General features: G+C 31.9%; 3 protein-coding genes across 6 annotated transcripts; 2 read left to right on the top strand and 1 right to left on the bottom strand.

The window, feature by feature from the left end:
- Positions 1-515: 515 nt before the first annotated feature.
- LOC108336475 (uncharacterized) lies at positions 516-7100 on the top strand. 3 transcript variants are annotated; one of them, XM_017572951.2, is made up of 7 exons: positions 516-596; positions 688-1715; positions 2751-2984; positions 4990-5264; positions 5338-5997; positions 6080-6655; positions 6733-7100. In XM_017572951.2, exons 2-7 carry the CDS (start codon positions 782-784, stop codon positions 6910-6912), a joined length of 2859 nt encoding a protein of 952 aa, XP_017428440.1. In that variant the 5' UTR covers positions 516-596; positions 688-781; the 3' UTR covers positions 6913-7100. The 3 variants fall into 3 exon arrangements, with proteins under 3 accessions (XP_017428440.1, XP_017428443.1, XP_017428444.1); XM_017572954.2 differs by having other exon boundaries at positions 666-1715; positions 6080-6649; XM_017572955.2 differs by having other exon boundaries at positions 666-1715.
- Positions 7101-10779: 3679 nt separating this feature from the next.
- Positions 10780-15342, top strand: LOC108337652 (uncharacterized). Its single transcript, XM_052880388.1, has 7 exons — positions 10780-10887; positions 10981-11873; positions 12823-13059; positions 13848-14104; positions 14180-14383; positions 14464-14700; positions 14791-15342. The coding sequence occupies exons 2-7, from the start codon at positions 11018-11020 to the stop codon at positions 15142-15144; spliced, it is 2145 nt and encodes a 714-aa protein (XP_052736348.1). The 5' UTR covers positions 10780-10887; positions 10981-11017; the 3' UTR covers positions 15145-15342.
- Positions 15343-17601: 2259 nt separating this feature from the next.
- Positions 17602-20516, bottom strand: LOC108337792 (nucleoporin alm1). Of its 2 annotated transcripts, XM_017574387.2 has the most exons (4): positions 19408-20516; positions 18872-19130; positions 18742-18768; positions 17602-17976 (listed from the first exon to the last, which is right to left on the bottom strand). In XM_017574387.2, the coding sequence occupies exons 1-3, from the start codon at positions 20339-20341 to the stop codon at positions 18747-18749; spliced, it is 1215 nt and encodes a 404-aa protein (XP_017429876.1). In that variant the 5' UTR covers positions 20342-20516; the 3' UTR covers positions 17602-17976; positions 18742-18746. The 2 variants fall into 2 exon arrangements, with proteins under 2 accessions (XP_017429876.1, XP_017429875.1); XM_017574386.2 differs by lacking the exon at positions 17602-17976 and having other exon boundaries at positions 18561-18768.
- Positions 20517-22348: the final 1832 nt, after the last annotated feature.

Below are 22348 nucleotides of genomic sequence, written 5' to 3'. Positions count from 1 at the left end.
CTTGTTTGAAGTATACTTTTTAGTTTGGTTTCGGTAAACTATTTTTCAATTTACTTGATTTTTTTTATATATTTAAAAGTATAATTCAGTAATTTCTAGTAAGATATTCAAACAATTTTATTTTTATAAAGATTTAGAAATTGATATTTTAGAAATAACAATAATATAAAAATAATTAGACTAAATTATTTTTAAATTAAACTTTTTTAATATAAATAATTTTATTATGAGTAAGTTTAATTATTTTAAAATATATTTTTTTATAAAAACTAATATTTTTCAAAAAAATTTACTTTTTTTAAGAGTATTTTTTTCCCTTATTGAATAACCTATATATGAGCATCGATTCTTGCCAATTTTTTTCTTTTAAATTAAAATTATTGTAGGTTATAAGAAGCCTGTCACAAAATAAAATGTATTTAATTAATATTTAATTTTGTGAAATATATACTCAACTTTGTCAAATACTACAAAATCACCTCTTGAAATCTTTTTTTTTTCGTATTCAGTCGTTCCCGCCCCTTTTCATTTCATCTTCTTCCTTCTTTTCGTATTCAGTGCTTCTAATCAAAACCAGTGCCATCAAAACACAGCAGGTACGTTTCAAATGATATTTCCTTTATTCTTTCATTTCTTTTAATCTGAAAAAAAATCTTTTTCCGTAGCTCAAATTCTATTTCTTCGTAGCAAGTTTACTTGCACAAGAGGAGGTAGCAGCACCTTTTTCCTTCGTTAGTTTCCCCACAAAAAAAAAAAAAAGCTTGTGTCTTTTCCATCTCTTATGACATTTCAACCCAAAACGGACCCTGGGTCTTTGCCTAGGTCCATTCCGACCGCCACTGAAAAAGAATACGGTGAAATGAGCATATCCGAGCTAGTTGATGTGCTGCGTATTGCGTATAAAATTGAGGATTTTGATAAAATTGAGGAAGAGTTGGTAAAGAGGGAAGCAAAACTTAGGGCGGAAATTGGATCACTCGGGGAGAAGTTTGAGCTGGAGAGGCTCAAGAGAATTGAAGTCGAAGAGAGACTGAAAATCAGAGAGGAGCAATATAAAAAGGGGAAGAGAGCCCAGGATAATTATGAGCAGTTGTTGAAGGAAGTGAAAACAGATCGCTTGGCTGAAAAACATGCTATTGAGGAGTTCATCAAAAAGAACGTTGCTTTAGAAGGTGAAGTGTATGAGCTGAAGGAGTTCAGGAAAAAAATGCTAGATGAGGTCAAATCTATGGATGAACTAAGGGACAAGATCCGTGTATGGAAGGAGGAGAAGGTTGGGGACAAGAATGCTCTTGATGTCTTTATCATGAAGAACATTGAATTGCAGGAAGCAGTTAAGAAGAATTTGACTATGATAGAGGGGTTGAAGAATGAAAATGGTAAACTGACAGATGAGAAGCACGAACTTAAGACATTATTTGAATCTTTGCAGAGGAGATATAGTAAACTCCCTGTCAGTGATGTGAAATTGGAAGAGAGTACTATGCCTTTGATGAGTGAAGATGCCTTTGATTGTGGGAACACTGAAGTGGAGCCCAATCTTGGAGTTTCTTTCGCTGTCAAAGATGAAAAGGATGTTAGTGACAACGAGCTTGAAAATGACACTGGGGAGCCTGTTCCTTTACAAAGGGATGAAGATACTCATTACTCTGTTGATACTGGCACTGGTCAGTCTCCCAACAAAGGGAACAAGGAGGATGCTATAGGAGCATTAGGTATGGAAATGAAAATTCTGCCCTCTTTTTCGTCTCTTACATCTGTAATACAGATTTACATTTTTATAATTATGTTTAATTGGATTACACTGAATTGATTAATATACTTCAGTCATATTTCTTTATACCCTGAACCATGAGATTTATTGAGAGAAGGAAATAGCTATTGGCGGAAATCGTGTTTTAGTAAATTAATTGAAGTGATGTGGTGAGGCAAACAGTTCTTGCTCAAACTGGATTAATTGAAGACTGAACCAGATTACATTCAAATACTCAAAAAATCATCACAGTTTGCAACTATTAGTAGACAAATTTAAGAACATACAGTCCTCACATCATCTAGTCTTGTTGTTGAAGTAACAATATCATAACTAAGTTCACCACAAGATTGACGTTTGATGGCCCAAGTTTGCACAATGAATTTATTACTTTTGGAGAGAAGACTAAGGTGTCCACTTGCAAGTGCAAGGTAAGGCAGTTAGCTAGTGATCCAAATGGTAGGTCAGACCATTCATTGGACCCCCACACAGACAGCTTTATAGCGCCAAATTACCCCTGTTTCCAGCCTAAGGTATTTTATGTTCTTATCCTCAAACCAAACACAACATTGTTCCCGTTGTCTTCCTCAGATGTTCAACCCATGGCTTGATTTGTTGTAGAATCCTGGTCATCTATAGTATTTGAGAATCCTAATTTTAAACTACAAGTCATCTCTTTTGAGTTTTCTTCCTTTCTCCTGATAATGTTTTCTCTCAATAACAAAAGAAAGAGCAAACAGAAGCATGCAAAGAAGGTAACTCATTTTGCTTATCCATACAAAAAAAATACATGTATCTGCTTTGAATTTGATCAAAGTATACGTAGTTAATTACTTGAAGAGCCGGAGGCTGTATTTTTCTAGAAATGCTGAGTCAACAACAAATTTTTTCCTTGTATTCCAGAATCTACTACTCTTCATTCTCCTAGCTTTTGCCTGAAGTATATAATGTTAACAAAGTAATGTTTTGTTTAATCACATATTCTTTGTACATGCAGGGGTCAAATTCAAAGTGGAAAAGGATATCATGGACCTAAGTGAGGATGATGATAAGTACACATCACAAGGATTTCATGGAGAGAAAGCTATTCCTCAAATAATTGAAGAAAATGAACATCCACAAAGGGTTGAAATTATCAAAAGAAAACGTGCTTCTGATATTCAGGCTTCTACTTCCACGTCTACATCCTTTGCTGATTTATTTGAAACAGAAAATCTCCCTGTAAAGAGAAGTAAGTTCTCTAATCAATATTATACGGGAAAGTTTAGATCAGTTCTTAGTTTAAACATATCAATGCGTTGGAATTGTATATCTAGCTATGGTAGTCACACTTTAAATCTTTCTAAATGATTATGAAATTGGAACGAAGTGACTTTGCTCAATGACTATTATTTGTTGGAAAATCTGAAGTAGAGTTCTGTCCTAATCCAATTTTTATCTTTTTTTTGTTTTCATCTTCAAAGCTCAGATTTGAGACTTTGTTTGAAGGATACAAGTTCAGTGTAACTCAGACCAACATGTTGTAAAATTTTAGTAAAAAGTTTATTCCATTATCATATATCTCCCTCTATTTCACTTCTTTTTCCTCTATTAGGATTTGTTTATTTCTTTCTCATCTTATTCTGTTAGTGTTTGAAGATGTAGGTAAGATTAATTGTATATTTTTCCTCTGTTAAGGTATTTTTCTCTTTCTTTCATTTAGTGCAAAAATAATTCTTTTTTTCTCAACATATTCTTGGTTGATTTAAATTACAGTTAATATTCTTAAATGTTTGGCATGTTATATATGTTACTGCTTATATAGTTGTTGCGACTTTGGATTGGCCGTTAGATTGAATTTGATTTCTCTAGTGATTTTACTAACACATCTATCAACTATAGAAACTTAGGAACTACTACAACCGAGAGAAAGAGAGAGTGTGTGTGTGTATGCAATGACCAACCCTGTAGGAACTTAGGAACTGCTAGAGCCAAGAGAGTAGAGTATCCTAACATTAAAAATCCAACTATCATAATCATCAGTTGATTTAGCATTTGCAAAAAACTTGTCAGGGTAACACTTGCGCGTTAGTTTTGTCAGCTGCTGTCACCATACCTGCTAATCCTTTTTTCTAAGGCATACTGGTATATCATATATGAATGTCAAAAGTCAATATATAACAGCAGTAAGCATATGATCTTCACAACAAAAAGGATAATAAAATACAAGTAAAAAGGATAATAAGATAAAGTCAATGTATGTATACCTCCCTGATGTTCCTCAACAAGGTCAGGATCAGCTTTCAACACACGTAGGGGAGTATTTGGAATGATCAATTCACCATCTTCACTGTCTTTAACCCCCTTCTGAACCCCGGATCCTTTTGATTGTTAACTTTCTTTTCTCTATGGTGTGGCACCCAAGAATGAATTTTAAAAAATAAAAAATAAAAAAACAAGAACAACTTATATTGTTCTCTCTCATAGAAAAACCTTAGATTTTTTTTCATTGATGACACAAAAAGCGTTTTTAATTTCAGAAATGGCACACTGTATTATGTTTACAAATATAGCGCGGTTTTTATTATGTTCAGAACTCGGTTTCCTGAAAACCGAATTCTTAGTGTCATGAGGTGTTTTTAATAAAAGCAAAACTTGGAATTCGTTTGGCAGAGACAAATTCTGAATGGATTTTGGCTTTTAACCTAGGTAATTTTTTTTTTCACTTTTTACTTTAAAACCCTCTTCACTTTTTCTCTCGTTGTTCTTTCTCTAACCTAGTCATTGCCCCCTCTCCTTTGTTCTTCTTCTCATCTCCATTCTTGTTCTTTTCTTCGTGCCACTCCACCACCACAAGTTTCATAGGACCACATACCACCACAACACCCTTTGCATCACAAACACTCTTTCAAAGAAGGAAGGAAAGCTAAGGTACTTGTTTACGTTTTTGTTTTTGTTTACATTTGCATAGTTATAGACTTTGAATGATGTTTGTTTGGCCTATGCATTGATATGAAAAACTGGTTGGGCTTCAATGGGTTTTGAAAACCATTGAGGCCTTTAGGGTAACGATTTTCAAAACTCGTTGAATAAATTTGAAATAATTTTTAATTTTAAATTTGTATTAGTTTATGATATTATTTATTTATTTTGTTGTTTTTGAAGATTATGTTCATGAAGATTATTTTATTTCAAATATTTATTTTAAATTTGTATTAATTTTTATTTTGTTTTTGAAAATTATTGTGTTTTTATAGATATGGCTAGAACACAAGGTGCATCATCTTATCAAGGAAAAAATTCTTGTCAAGGGGAAAATAGAAGACTTACTGCATCAGCTAGGAGAAGACAGGAAGAAGCTGATATTCATGAGGAGAAACATAATGTTATTGAAGAGCAACATCATGTTCAGGAGCGGGAGGATGTGAATGTTGGTGAAAAGGAAGTTTGTGGATTTCCTGGAGGTCCACATGATACATCTCTGCTCACTCACTATGCGCGACATGTTGCACATGCGTTGTGGCAGGACGAGGTTAATACAATATTTGAATTTAAATTGGTAATGGGTTGTTTAAATAAATTTTATATTAATTGTTTTTGTATAGGATCGAGGGGAGATCAAGCTGATCTCCCATGGTAAGAAATTAAATAGATTTGGAGCATGTCACGAGGCAATTGAAGAAATTGTGTTGAATTCTGGATTATTGCCTCTTTGTGGTATTTCGTACGACTATGTTGACAAGGGTTTGTTGTTGGCGTTTGCTGAGAGATGGCATTTGGAGACAAACACTTTCCATTTGCCAGTGGGTGAGATGAGCATTACACTCGATGACGTATCGTCGCTCCTTCACCTGTCTATAGAGGGAGAATTTTGTCCAGTCAAGGACTTAGAATGGGAAGAAGCTCAGTCTGCTCTCATGGACCTTTTGGGTGTGGACTACGAGAGGGCGGGAACTGAGATGACAGAAGCCCGTGGTCCGAAAGTGAGGCTTAGCTGGTTAAGAGGTGTTTATACTGAGTGTTGTGAGCAGCAACGATGGGACTGTGCCGCACGAGCATTCTTGTTACATCTAGTTGGATGCAGTATTTTTCCAAATAAGAGTGGCACATTGATTCATGTGTCATACTTGATGTTGTTCAGAGAGTTGGATAGATGTGGCAGATACGCCTGGGGCGTTGCTGCGCTTGCTTACCTGTATGAGCAGCTCGGAGATGTCAGCCTTGCTACGACAAGACAAATGGCTGGATATATGACTCTTTTACAGGTAGACATATATTTTGCAGTTTGATTTCTTTTAAGTTTTTCGTTGTTGTGCAAGGTGTAATTTTTTTATTTTTTTTTTGCAGAGTTGGATTTATGAGCATTTCCCTTATATGGGAAGGAGGCGTGTGCTGTCATCTTATATTGAAGACAAACCTCGTGCAACACGATGGGAGATCTGGAGACATGGGTGTAGCCTAGTAGAGGCGAGAGCACATTTGGATAGACTAACATATGATGGGGTGATCTGGTCCCCATATGAGTCTCATCGAGGTAATCGTCCGTTTTTGGTCATTGCTTTATTTTCTGGGTGGATTAGACTTGGTGACATGGTTCAACGACATCTGCCTGAACGCGTATTGAGGCAGTTTGAGTTTGAGCAGCCCATCCCACGGACACCAGATGCTATTACAAAGGTTGACATTGAGACCATTGATGGTATTTGGGTGCACTTTAGACCGCAAGTTATATCCCATGTCAGACCGACGTCATCTCCATATGATTGTGTTGAGGGATACCTGCAGTGGTTTAGACGAGTATCCCATCCGTACATGATTCCTGGTGCTGACTTGGATCGAATGACTCTTGCACCCCGACTTCGACGACATATTCCAGATGATGTGTCAGTTCGTCGTAAATCACCTTCCGAATTTGAGGTGTTAGTATGTATTACTTCATTATTTATGTGTTAAAGTTTATTTAACGATGATTATTAATTTTGTTATCATTGTGAATGCAGGGTAATTTGAGACGCATAGTCACAATCTTACAAACAATGATTTCTTATTGTGACGTAAGTGAGGGTACTATAGCATATGATCGTACTAACGAGGCATTACAACTCGCTCATGCCTTAGTTAAAGAACAAAAGGGCAACAACAAAGGAGGTAGACATGTACGGAGCAGACAATCATCTTGATGTGGATAACAATTTTTATTTCTATGCTTTTGGTTGATTATGACTTATGTAATATTTTGATTTGTGACACTTGATTTAGCTAATTAAACAATTTGGTCCATTTTTCCATGCTTACCATAATAATGGAAAGGATGTGAGTTTTTATATGCTTGAGGGTTGATCAGTGTGCATTTTTACCTACTTAAAATATTAATGGAGAGGATGTGAGTTGTTATATGTATGAGAGTTTACTGCTTTGAAATGAATTAAAGTCAATGATATTGAATGTTCAAATGAATATTTGTTAAGATTAGACAAATTTTAGGGGTAAACCAACTTTACATAATTAGTTGTAATAGTTATGAAGTCTATAAATGTTGGCATTGTACTTGTACGTAGTTTCTTTTTTGTTAATTTCATTGTTGTTTTATAATTTTGTATTTACATAATTTTTAATAACGAAATTGAAAATAAAAAACCAAATAGAAAATATGTTTATTGAATGCAACCATTTACACATGACATAATTCAAAATGGAATTAAAAAAAAACAAATTACATTACTAAAGGCGAAAATTTTACGCATAACATGGTGACCTAATTGAAAATGGTATTAAATAAAACAAATTACAATTTTGGTGTCCTAAATCTTATACATAACATAGTTTACAATTGAAAATGGAATTCATGAAAAAAAAATTCAATATTTGTGTCCTAAATCTTACACATAACATAATTGATATAATTGAAAATGAAATTAAATAAAAAAAATTACAATACTCATAACCTAAATCTTATATCCCTTTGGAATCGACATAACTCCAAGGTTTCATATCTTCTCATTCTTCGTTAGGTGTTGGTGGACATATGTCTATTGTTTGGATGAACAATTCGATATACTTCCAAGTGTGAGGACGATACATAGATGAATATATACGTTGAACTTTTTCCCACCTGTTGATCATTTGTGTGATGTCATTATTCGATTTGATTTGAACTGTGCCATGGATGAGTTTCTTATTAACTACTCTCGATGGGAAAAGGTGGACAATTTGAGTTACTATTTTGCGGTCCCCACAATGTATTATTTTATTTTAGTTATTCTTTTTAGAAGGTTATTGAAGGTGTAATTGTGCGGGATTGACATGGTCACATGGTTGTCTTGATCTGAAGTATAGATCGTAACCATATGGACTATTTGTGATGTTACCCTTTTTAGAGGTCTGCCATAATAAACTATTGTTGGTGAATACGAGATACAATTTGGGGTAGTGGAAGAGGATGATGGAATTTGGTTTCGAAGAGAAAATATTTCTTCAGTGGATCTTGTGAATGTAACAAACAACTCAGTTAACGTGTTAATAGGAAAACTAAACTTACAAATAATCATTTGTGCAACATCACCATCAATTGATATTTCAGAAACATCATACACAATGGATCCTTCTTTATTCAATATGCAAATAATCATTTGTGCAACGTCACCATCAATTGATATTTCAAGAGCATCATACACAATGAATCCTTCTTCATTCAATCTGGGTCTTCTAAAGTAGAACTTGTTGATAGATTTCGTGTTTTGTAATTTGAGAATTGTGCACACTTTTTGCTTTAGGAGGTCTAATATGCAATTGTATGGAATGCGAAATAATTTTGGATTTTGACAATGGAACTGCACACCATCTTCAGACTCAATCATTTCACCATTTGAAAATAAGGTAGCGAGGTAGGAATTTGAATTGTCTTCTTCATTCATGTCAAACTTTTCCATCTGAAAGAAGTGTACGTGTTGTTGTGTTCGGAGTGGTTGCAATTGGCGGGTGTATTATGGAATAAAAGATTGTGATGTATTTCCATTAAGGTCTTATTATTTATAGTGGAAGTTCAATGTGGTCTTTCTGGTTCAGTGCATGTGAGAGAATTAAATGTGTTAGGTTGTAGTACATGTCATATTAAGGTCTGTTGACATTGAAGATGAGTTTTGGCACCGTTACCCAATAAAGATGTTAGGTTTTTTCTTTGTGGCATAATGCATGGGAGATGATTCATTTATTGATTAAAACATATTGTAGTACATGTCAGATTAAAGTCTAGTGACATTGTAAATCAGTTTTGACACGCTTACCCAATAAAGGTGTTATGTCTTTTCTTTATGGCAGAATGCATGTGAGAGAATTCATTTATTGATTAAACCATATTGTAGTACTTGTCAGATTAAAGTCTAGTGACATTAAAAATGAGTTTTGGCACGTTTACTCAATAAAGATGTTAGGTCTTTTTTTTTTTTGTGGCAACATGTATGTGAGAAAATTAATTTATTGATTAAAACATATTGTAGTAAATGTCATATTAAAGTCTAGTTACATTGAAGATAGGTTTCGACACGCTTATCTAATAAAAGTGTTAGGTATTTTCTTCAAAGTATTATTAAAATATGTTAAGTCTTGCAATGTGATGTAATTTTTATCCTTGATGCACCAGAATGAGTTAGGACAACATTAAAAGTGTATTAGGTGTTCAAAAAATTAGTAAAAACCAATACCGACATTATTATTTAAGGGTCTCAATTAAGGTTGGTGGTCACTTTTGCTATGTAAAGGTGTGGGAATACCACAGTATTTAAAATTTTCTGTGGGAAGTATTTGAAAATTTCAATCAATCATACAAGGGGAATGTAAAATTATAGAACTTGGAAATGTTTTAAGACATGTATAGCTGTTTTGAAGCATTATAATATGTTTCTTTAGTATATGTTGTGTTCATGTGTTTTTGTGATACAATCATTGTGCTGAATTTTCTGTTTTATAGGCAGGTTACTCCTGAAGTAGGTGGATAATTATTCAAATCCGTTTAGTTTAATTTTCAATTGTTGCTTACTTAATAAATATAAGTTGTCAGATTTGTTTCAATATTAAGAATGCATAGATATGTTACACGAAAAATGACAGCACTTTCTGTTTTCTTATTTAAGAAAAATTGAAGTTTCAGTAATGATTTATTTTTTCCCATTTTTAAATGTTAAAACTTTTCTTAGTTTATTATTATAGAATTAATCTATAAAATATTGGTGGCTATTCATTATTAATAAATGAAATCATATGTAAATTTGAGTTAAAAAATAATTCATATATAAATTTAAGATAATAAGTACAAAATGATAAGTTCTCTTATTCATCTTTTATATAATAATAATAATAATAATAATAATAATAATAATAATAATGTAGTTTAAATAATAAAATTATTTCAGTTTCTGAAAAATATATTAGTTTAGCGGAAAAAATGGTACATATAGGTAACTAAATAATTCGATTAATTTACTTAAACTTGTTTGAAGTATACTTTTTGTTTTCGTTTGGATAAACTATTTTTTAATTTACTTGATTTTTTTTTATATATTTTAGGTTGAATTCATTAATTTCTTGTAGGATATTGAAATAAATATTTTTATATCTTTGTAAAAATTTAAAAAATGATATTGATTATATTTTTGTAAAAATTTAGAAATTGATATTTTATGAATGATAGTGATTTAAAATGAATAAGATTTGATTGCTTTAAAATTAAAAAATTTAATATAAATAAATTTATTATAAATAATTTTTATTATTTTAAAATAAATATATCATTTATATAGAAACCATTATTTTGAAATTCTTTTATTTTTTTTAAGACTTTTTTTTCTCAATTCTTCTTATTGAAATACCTATATCTGAGGATAGATTCTTGCCAATATTCTTTTTTTTTTAATTATAATTATTGTAGGATAGAAGAAGCCTGTCAAAAATTAAAATGTATTTAATTAATATTTAATTTTGTGAAATATATACTCAACTTTGTCAACTACTACAAATTCACTTGTTGAAAACTTTTCGTATTCAGTCTTTTATTCAATACGTCGTTCCCGCCCTTTTTCACTTCATCTTCTTGTTTATTTTTCTTGGCTAACTAAGATCTGTTGTTTCTAATCAAAACCAGCACCATCAAAACACAACAGGTACGTTTCAAATGACATTTTCTTTATTCTTTAATTTTTTTATCTGAAAACAAATTATCTTTCCGTAGCTCAAATTCCATTTCTTCGTAGCAGTTTACTTGCACCAGAAATCTGGGTCCTTTACGGTGAAATGAGCATATCCGAGTTAGTTACTGTGCTGCGTACTGCGTATAAAATTGAGGATTTTGACAAAATTGAGCAAGAGTTGGTAAAGAGGGAAGCAAAATTTAGGGCGGAAATTGGGCCACTCAGGGAGAAGATTGAGTTGGAGAGGCTCAAGAGGATTGAAGTCGAAGAGAGACTGAAAATCAGAGAGGAGCAATGTGAAAAGGGGAAGAGAGCCCAGGATAATTATGAGCAGTTGTTGAAGGAAGTGAAAACAGGTGGCTTGGTTGAAAAACATGCTATTGAGGAGTTAAGGAAAAAGAACGTTGCTTTAGAACGTGAAGTGTATGAGCTGAAGGAGTTCGAGAAAAAAATGTTAGATGATGTCAATTCTGTGGATGAACTAAGGGACAAGATCCGTGTGTTGAAGGAGGAGAAGGTTGGGGACAAGAATGCTCTTGATGTCCTTATCACGAAGAACATTGAATTGGAGGAAGCGGTTAAGAAGAATTTGACTGTCATAGAAGGGTTGAAGAATGAAAATGGTAAATTGACATACGAAAAGCAGGAACTTAAGACATTATTTGAATCTTTGGAGAGAAGATATAGTAAACTCCGTGTCAGTGATGTGAAATTGGAAGAGAGTACTATGCCTTTGATGAGTGAAGATCCCTCTGATTGTAGGAACACTGAAGTGGAGCCCAATCTTGGAGTTTTTTTCGCTGTCAAAGTTGAAAAGGATGTTAGTGACCACGACCTTGAAAATGACACAGGGAAGCATGTTTCCTTACAAAGGAATGAAGATACTCATTACTCTGTTGATACTGGCACTGGTCAGTCTCCTAAAAAAGGGAACCAGGAGGATGCTGTAAGCGCATTAGGTATGGAAATGGAAATTCTGTTCTCTTTTTCATCTCTTACATCTATTATATATTTACATTATTATAATTTCCTTTGAATTGATTAATATACTGTAGTCATATTTCTTTATACCCTGAACCATGATATTTATTGAGAGAAGGAAATGGCTATTGGCGAAAACCATCTTTTAGTAAATTAATTGAAATGGTGTGGTAAGGCAAGCAATTCTTGCTCAAACTGGATTAATTGAAGCCTAAACCAGAATACATTCAAATACTCAAAAAATCATCGCAGTTTGCAACTATTAGTAGACAAAATTTAAAGAACATACAGTTCTCACATCATCCAGTCTTGTTGTTGAAGTAACAATATCATAAATAAGTTCACCAGAGGCTTAATGGCCCAAGTTTACACTTGCAAGTGCAAGATAAGGCAGTTAGCAAGTGATCCAAATGGTAGGTCAGACCATTCATTGGACCCCCACGTAGACAAATTACCCCTGTTTCCAGCCTAAGGTATTTTACGTTCTTATCCTCAAGGCAAACACAGCATTGTTCCCGTTGTCTTCCTCAGATGTTTAACCCATGGTTTGATTTGTTGGTCATCTATAATATTTGAGGGTCCTAATTTTAAACTGCAAGTCATCTCTTGTGTTTTTTTCCTTTCTCCTGATAATTTTTTCTTTCAATAAGAACAAAAGAAAGAGCAAACAAAAGCATGCAAAGAAGGTAACTCATTTTTTTTTATCCATAGAAAAAAATTACATGTATCTGCTCTGAATTTGATCAAAGTATACTTAGTTAATTACTTGAAGAGCCGGAGACTGTATTTTGCAAGAAATGATGAGACAACATCCAATTTTTTTTCTTGTATTCCAGAATCTACTACTTTATTCTCCTAGGTTTTGCCTGAAGTATGTAATGTTAACAAAATAATGTTAAGTTTCAACACATATCTTTGTACATGCAGGGGTAAAATTCAAATTGGAAAAGGAGATCGTGGACCTAAGTGATGATGATGATGATAAGTATACATCACAAGGATTGCAAGGAGAGAAAGCTATTTCTCATTTAATTGAAGAAAATGAACATCCACAAAGAGTTGAAACGATCAAAAGAAAACGTGCTTGTTATATTCAGACTTCTATTTCCACATATACATCCTCTGCTGATTTATTTGAAAAAGAAAATCTCCCTGTAAAGAGATGTAAGTTCTCTAATCAATATTATATGTGAAAGTTTAGATTAGTTCTTTATTTAAAAATCTCAACGTGTTGGAATTGTATATGGTAGTCACACTTTATATCTTTCTTAGTTATGGCATTGGCTTTCAAATCTGAAGTAGAATTTTCCCTCATAATCAAATTTTTATCTTTTTTTGGTTTTCATCTTCAAAGCTCAGATTTGAGACTGTTTGAAGGATACAAGTTCAGTGTAACTCAGACCAACATGTTGAAAAATTTATTCCATTATCCTATATCTCTCTATTTCACTTCTTTTTCCTCTATTAGGATTTGTTTATGTCTTTCTCATCTTATTTTGTTAGTGTTTGAAGGTGTAGGTAAAATTAATTGTATATTCTTCCTCTGTTAAGGTATTTTTCTCTTTCTTACATTTAGTGCCGAAATAATTCTTTTTATCTCAACATATTCGTGGTTGATTTAAATTACAGTTAATATTCATGAATGTTTGGCATGTTATATATGTTACTGCTTATATAATTGTTGTGACTTTGGATTGCCCGATAGATTGAATTTGAATCCTCTAGTAAATTTACTAATTCTCATCGATCAACTGTAGAAACTTAGGAACTTCCAGAACCAAGAGAGTAGAATATCATTAAGGAAAATAACATTAAGGATTTGAAAATGTTGTTGGAAGAGGGCGTTGAGGTCTTTGATTTGCCACTTCTACAATTTCTTTATTTTGTTTGTTCTTACTTTATAGAAATACTTTGTTTTGTTCATGTATGATTTAATAACGTTGTGTTTTCAGGTATGACAAGCTCCAAATTAGGAAAGAATGAACATGGTAGATCTGTGACTCGGTTGTCAGATGTTACATCCCGTCGGATTGCCATGGAGAGGTTGATGGTGGAGATCGATCCTCGATCGGGTAGACCTAATGGCCCACATGCAGAAAAGTTTCGAAGCTATTTAGGCATGTTGGCCAAAACACATGTCTCCATTGTCATTGCCTCTTGGGATGACGTACCGAAGATGGAGAAGAATCTCCTATGGCAGGATATTCTAGTATGTTTACTTAAAAAAAATACACTGTTTAAGATGTTTTACTTCAATCATTAACATCTTTTTTGTTTTCAACAGCAAAATTTTGACATTCCTAATAATGAAAAGATAAGGAAGAAAGTCTTATCCCACATTGCAATCAGATGGAGGGATTTTAAAACTAGATTAACACGTCTATACGTGTTCGGAGATAGACAACATGACACTCCTTGTGTAAAGTATAAAATAACTGAGGAGGAGTGGGTGCAGTTTAGAACATCTAGAGAGTCTGGGGACTGGCAGGTTTGTTTCTTAATATTTTGTTATAGTCATACAAAACATTCATTTCTGATTTAAACTTTTGAATTTCTATGGTTTGATAGGAAAAAAGGATTGCTGCCCAACAAAGACAGAAACTTAATGATGCACCACACGTACTCTCACGTGGTGGTTATGCATTATTAGAGAAAAAGATGAGAAAGTCTCAAGCAGAGACTTTAGGACTTGAGTCCCCTGACCTAGCACCTCCACCTGCTAGGTATGAGATGTGGAAGGCTGCACGGACTAAGTCCAATGGTCAAATGACATCACAATCAGCTCAACAGATATCACAAAGAATTGTAAGTAAAAACCCTTAACCAAAAATCATAATTCTTATGAATTTTATGTAATAAACTTTTTTATGTATCAAACCTCATTATGATATGCAGGATAAGTTGGTTGAACAACAAACTCAGGGTTCACATGCTAGCCAAGGTAGGAATGACATTCTCACAATGGCCATTGGAAAGTTAGACCACCCAGGTTGTGTACGTGCTGTTGGAGGAACTGTTGGCATAAAAGACTACTTTGTACCTAAACAAAGAAGTACAGAATCCTTAAGTCAGGAGGCATTGAGGAAGTTGGAGCTCCAAATGGAAGAAAAACTAAATGAACGCATGACTGTTATGGAGCAACGCTTTATGGAACAACAAGAAATACAAAAGGTACTTGAAGAAAAACTTCAATCCATGACCTATCAAAAGGACAATCCCTCATTGAAGATCCAACAAGATGTCATATGAGTACAAAAGACTCATGCTCTGCTGTAGATTATACTGACTACACTTGTCAGTATGATCTATTGGTTGATGGAGATTCCCTGTGCGCGTAGTGATTGTGAGAACGACAGGTTGTAGGAGGTCAGATTATTTATGGTCTTTCTCTCTGTTACAGTAGGATATTGATATAACTTCTTTATCTTCACCACTTGTTTTATTTTATTTTCATTTTTTCAATATATATTTTGTTAATGAAATATTAAAATTTATTGAAATGCTAATTTCATGTTTAGTTCCAAAAAAAGATAATATAAATACCATAATGTAGAAATAGTTATCTATAAGTAAGCAATTTAGTTCAATTTTATTGTTAAAATTAAGTAAACTATTAACAATCCTATTTGATTCTTGTGTGGGTGTGATGGAATTTGAAAAATCAATAAATTAATTACTCTTAAACACTTAAAGTAGCAAACATATAGAAGAAATGCAAAAAAACGAGTTTTTGAGAACATTTGAAGGTGGAACATTTCAATTAATTGGAAAAACCCTTTCATACTCATTTAATATTAATAATAATAACAATAATAATAATATTAATTTATTGTCAAAAGAATACAAATGTTTTGTTTGAAGTCTTTATTTTTTATTTTTTGAATTATTTTCTTTGAGTTTCTTTCCTTATTTATAATGTGATGATATAATCTAGGACACGCCCATAAAATATTTAATTCAATGATGATAAAAAGTTTTATATGAATGTATGATTATCAAAAACTAAAAAGAAAAGTAATATATTTACCGAAATTAAAATAAAAACAATCTTTTTTGTTTTGTTTTATTCCAAAAAGGTGGTTGGTTAAGAGTTAATTATAAGAAATATTGTTGATAACTAGTGACCTTTTTATATTTTATGACTTATTTCTCTTTCCAAAGTACGAAGATTTTTTTTTTGGTTCTGTATAAATTGTAAAAATGTTGATTGTTTAAGTAGTGGAAAAATGTTTATACATATTTTAGAAATTAATTTTTTTTTTCATGAAAAGAAAGTTCTTTTATGATCAAAACTTGTTATTTTTATTCAGACAAAAATTATACACTTTAACTTAGATTTTTCTTTTTCTAACGTGACTTATTTTATAAACCTTTTCACCACTAAATTTTTATAATAAAAACTGATATTTAAAACAATTTTTGAAATTGAATAAAAGAAATATAATTCATTATTGTGAAATTTTAATAATACAAACATTATTCCATTTGAATAAGATGATAAAAACAAATATGTGTTTAAGATGTTGGGGGTGGGAAAGTAAATTGGTCCAACACATTTAAGATCCGGCCCACGAAATGTGTTAAAATTAAGGTTGTCTTAGTAATTTGATTACTGATTTTCAAATTTCAACAAGCACACAAGTATCTGATTGGACTGTTAATAGTTTACTTAATGTTAACAACAGATTGAACTAAACTGTTTACAAATTTAGATAATTATTTTTATACTAAAAAATTTAAACTAAATTATTATAGTTACTACTGTTTTTTTTTTTAATTGAAACTCGATCGGAAACTAATACTTCAATGTATAAGATTTTTTAACAAAATTGTTATTGTAACTAAACTATTCATTTTTGAAACTAAACATGAAATTAATATTTCAATAAATGTTTATATTTCCTTAACCAGATATATGTTGAAAAGATAAAAAAATAAAGAAGTTGTATCATCATCAGCCCATTAGATATTAATGAATCAAACTTAATTAAAATATATCAAAACAAAGTAAATTAAATTATTAGTTTACCCAAAATAAATTAATCTGAAAATTAATTCAAATAAGTTTAATTCAAACTTGCATATGATTTCATTTATTATTAATGATTAGTCACCCAAATTTAATAGTTAAATTATAATAAACTAATAAAAATATCAAAGTCTTGATATGAAAAAGAAACAAATCATCAATGAAAGTTGTATTTTTAACATAAAAACAGAAGTTTTCCGAATTGGCAATATATATATTTAATAAATAAATCACCATAGAAAACTCAACTACAATAATTGATAACTTCAAGACCAGACAGCTAATAATTATGTAAATACATTTTTTTTAACCCTCAAAATAGGTCAAGTAGTGCATAAAAAAAATACTTTAAAAACTGAACTAAAACTCATTAAATTTTAACAAAAAAACTAGTTTATTTTTATTTATAGTTTAGCACCATTGGCTACCTCTTTTCTAGTTTAGGTCAGCTTCTATTGAACACGCCTAGTGGCTAATGTCAGTTTGTTTCTCCCTTACACAACAATGTCATCTGCAAATTAAGATTTCCAGATTCAAATCTTTCACATACCAGTTTCAACAGTAATCAGTAGAAACTATTCAAAGTTGAAACACATTACAAATTTATTATATAATTAGGAAAGGATGCAACTTTCTCTATACATGTATCATGTTATGCATCCCTCTCTATACTTGAACAGATAAAGAGGCCCTTGGCTATGGAAATCATATTCCAATAAGATAAACAAAATAAGCTAAACTGTCAGGCACATTAGTTACATTCTCTAAAAAGTATCTGCAGTTTTAAAGTAGCACAAATTTTAATACAAAGGTGTCACCATCATGAAATCCTGTAAAAGCCTTCACCTATTAAGAATCACATTCTAACCACAAATTATTCCATCCTTTCATATCAGCATGCTCAATGGCTAACATGACAGCAATCAACAATGTAATGCATCCTTGCTTTTATGTTGATCTTTATCATCATCTTTAAGATTAACAACAATCCCTTCTCAATAGTCCAGAATATAGAGCAATCATATCTCACTGGTTTTCAGCTATAACTTTATCTGTGAACAAACTATATATACTAGTTATTCAAGATGAAGTGTAAAAGAATATTATATAACTAATTATGAAGGGTTGATAAGTTCCTTTAATTTACAGAGTTCCCAAACTCTCATTACATATCCATCCAATTAAAAACATATCCATTTTAGTCTGTGTTCACATATCAAAACCATGGGTCATTGAAATTTGGGTTATTTGACATATTGTTTCAGTACATCAGAATTTTTCCAAGGACTCAAATAAAAAATGTCATAGAATTGTAAGTGATTAAGATAATGAACGAGAAACCAATAACTTGTGTTATTTGTTAACCATTATCAGAAAATAAAAATAGAATTGTTCATTTCACAATACTTTTTAACACCGCAAAGGGTAGGGGAAAGCCAAAATGCTCTTTTTTGAATAATGTAAATAGAGATATGAAAAGGATGACGTGAAATAATGATTAGTTAGATAGAAGAAAACGTGAAAGGGAATATGTTGGCCCCATTGATGCAGATAGTTTACCATTCTTTCATACAAAAAGTGTATTTAATAAATACAAACTTTCTAACCAAAATGTTGGTTTGAGTTACACTGAACTTATATCCTTGCAACAAAATGTAGAATTTCAGCTTTCATTAGTCTGATTCTTTAGTAAAGATCAGTCATTTTTTACATAAAAAGTGTGACTATCATAGTTACATATATAATCCCTAGAAACCAGTATTTTTAAACTAAGAACTAATTTAAGATTTCACGTATAAGATTGGCTAGAGAAGCACCTGCTCTAGATTCTGCGGAGGAAGTGGCTGCAAGACAAACAAAAGGCTGAGTTAGTTGTTTTCAATATAACCAAACAAATGGGTATATATGACTAGTGAGGATATTTACGTAGGCCAGTGTCCCACTTACTCTGGCAAATGGTATGTATCAGAACTGGCCGGAGAAGTTTTAACTCTCTTTAGAGGGGGATGATCCATTTCATATAAATCACCACTGGAGGTAGATCTAGAAGATGTCTGAATATCAGAAGCACGTTTTCTTGTGAACGTTTCAACCCTTTGTGGATGTTCATTTTCTTGAGCAATAGCCTTTTCTCTATGCAATCCTTGATTTGGACAACCATTATCATCATCGTCATCATCATCAGATATGGCTATGATCTCATTTTCTAATTCGATTTTTACCCATGCAGGCACAAGAAATATATGTTAAAACTTGTTTAACAGTATACTCCAGGCAAAAGCAGGACACTAAAAAGCAGTACATTCTGTAATACAAATAAAAATGTATACTTCTTGAAAAATCCAGCCAATGGCTCAGGGCTCTTCAAGTAATTAAAAATGTATACTTCTACCAAATTCAATATTTTTAAAGGATATTTATGAATGTAAATCTGCAATTATAGATACAAGAGATGCAAACAGAACAGAATTTCATTTCCATACCTGATGCAACATCCTTGTACCCTTTTTTGACATACTGATGAGTTTCTTTAGTCTTTGGGAAAGGAACAGGCTCCCCAGTATCATTTTCAAGCTCGTAGTCATCGAAAACCTCTTCAGCTTTGACAGCAAAAGAAACTCCAGTATTAGGTTCTTGTTCAGTGTTCCCACAATCAGAGGCACCTTCACTCAGCAAAAGCTTTACATCATTTTCTAACTTCACAACACTTGCACTGAGTTCACCATATTTCCTCTCCAAAGACTCAAATGCTGTCTTACGTTCGAGCTTCTCATCTGTCAATTTATCATTTTCAGTCCTCAGCCTCTCTATGTCAGCCAAATTCTTCTTAATTTCTTCCTTCAATTCAGTGTTCTTCATGTTGAGAACATCAAGAGCACTCTTGTTCTCAGCCTTCCCTTCCTCCAACTTGGTCCTTAGTTCAGTCACATACTTGACATCTTCTACCATTTTTTTCTTCAACTCACAAACTTCACTTTCTAAAGTAACGTTCCTTTTCCTTAACTCATCCATATCCAACCCACTTTGTTCCATTCTCTTTTCTAAAGTAACGTTCCTTTTCCTTAACTCATCCATATCCAACCCACTCTGTTTCATTCTCTTCAACAACAGCTCATAATTCTCCTGGGCTTGCTTCCCCTTTTTACATTGCTCCTCTCTGATTTTCAATCTTTTTTCTATTTCAATACTATTGAGCCTCTCCAAGTCAAGCTTTTCTCGGAGTGACCCAATATCTACCTTCACTTTGTCTTCTCTATACTTCAATTCTTCTTCTATTTTATCAAAGTCTTCAACTTGATACACCACACGCAGAAGTGACACAAGCTCCGAAATACTCATTTCGCTGTAATGCTTTTGAGAAGTAGTAGAAATGGAGCTCTGCAAAGACCCAGGTTCGGTTTTGGGTTGAAGTGCCATGAGAAGTCCAAAAGACGCCGACTTTTTTCTGTGGGTGAACCGAGCGAAAGAAGAAGAAGCCGCTACCTCTGATGCAAGCAACGGAATTTGAGCAAATGAAGAAAGAAGAAGAAGGAAGAAAGAAAGTGTGTTTGGAAACGTATGAAAGAAGATGAAATGAAAAAGGTGAACAGGGAAATGGAACGACAAATATGAACTCATACACCTTTTCACTTTTAATAATCTTTTACGGGTCAACAAAAAGATACCCAACCGTTTTCCTTTCTTCGCATCAACTCATGCATTTATAATGTAATTTGACTAATTTATATTCCTCCACAAAAAAAGTGTTTATCTGTGAAAAGTGAAAACATATTTTTAAATATTGAATGAAGATTATATATATGTATTTGAAATTTTTATGTTTTTTAGTTTGGCAGTAAAATAGGAAATATTGAAAGAAAAAAAAAAGTACAAACTCTCATAATTCACAGGTTATATGATTTTTTTTTCTTCTTAAAAGAAATAACGTTAAAAAATGTGTTAGTTATTCTTATATTTTCTTTGAGTTTTATCATTGAGAAATACTTTAAAAGATAGAAGAGGTAAAATTTTAATTAAATAAAAATAGCATTGTTGTATCGAATTAATTGTTTTTCTTCAAGTAAAATAACTTAAAAAGATATGTAACGTGAATTAACGAATGATGACCATTTAATTTAAGGGAGGTAAATAAATGATAAAAAACAAAACAGAAAAAAATAAAATATTACTAAGAGTAAGTACTGGATAATTAAAAACGCAAAATAGTTGACAAATTGTGTGTTTTTTATTCTACCAAATTTGTATTAATTAAGTATCTCTTAATTTCTCCTTTTAACCATACAAATCAGTTTTTCTATCACAGAATAATTACAATTTCAATTTCTACGAAATTCAAATAAGTGAAAGGGTACTGAATTAAACTATTTTAAGTTTTTTCTTTATTTTCTTTTCCGATGGAAATAAAAAGAAAAAAATAGAAAAAAACAATATACCTGCTCACATAGACTATAAGTTATAACCCTTTATATAGCTTTTATCACTATCATGTTAAAATATTGAATATCATATTAGTTAATATTGTATGATATATCTTTAGTTATAAACATAATTAATTATATTACTTTAATATTTTAAGTAATAGTTTAATAAATCTAACATATTTAATTATTATATATATATATAACCCAACTTACTAACATCTCCTACACACAACATAGAAAGCATGCAGAAGTGGTTGCATTGAAAATAGACGCACAAGAAATTTATGTTGGGGTAATCTGAACAATCATATTGTCCAATATTTGTTATTGTAATTATTGTATAATCGAGAGGTAACTTATTTAAGCTCTTCTCTTACGTTAATCTTTTATATAATTAAGTGAAATTAACGCATATTGATTTCTTTATTCCCAATCTACGTTCAAATTGAATAATATATTTTTACGAGTCAAAGTAATGCATTTATATAAAGATCGAAATTATTTTAGTAAGAAAAGTGACAACCGCACTGTTGGAATAAAACAAATATTAGGACCCATTCGACTATGAAATACTGGAGCCATTGTTCCCTGTCAGCAAAATAATGCACCAAAATGTCTTCCACTTTGCTTGCTTTTCCGTAAATTACCACCTCAACCACTATTTTGTTTGTTTTGGCTTTCTGACTTCCATAAATTGAGAAGCAAAGTAGTGAAGCCACACACCAACAAAAAGAAAAGAAACAGAGAAGGAGAAGCCACACTGCAGAATCCATCATCCACCGTGAAGAAAAATTTGGTGAAGAAAGAGAGAGAAGAAAAAGCCACGGTGAGGAAGAGAAAATTAGAGAGAGTCTATTATGTGAATGTGTGACATAGAGAGAATTTTGTATACCATCCGAGAGGATGAGATTAATTGAGAGATCCTCAGAAAGTGAGAAAATTACTGTAATCCTACATAGTGGAGATAATTTTCTGGATTCGATCCCGTGGTTTTTTTCGAGAG

Source organism: Vigna angularis, chromosome 7 (genome assembly GCF_016808095.1).
Source record: "Vigna angularis cultivar LongXiaoDou No.4 chromosome 7, ASM1680809v1, whole genome shotgun sequence".
NCBI lineage: Eukaryota > Viridiplantae > Streptophyta > Magnoliopsida > Fabales > Fabaceae > Vigna > Vigna angularis.
This window is presented reverse-complemented; position numbering and strand designations above follow the sequence as displayed.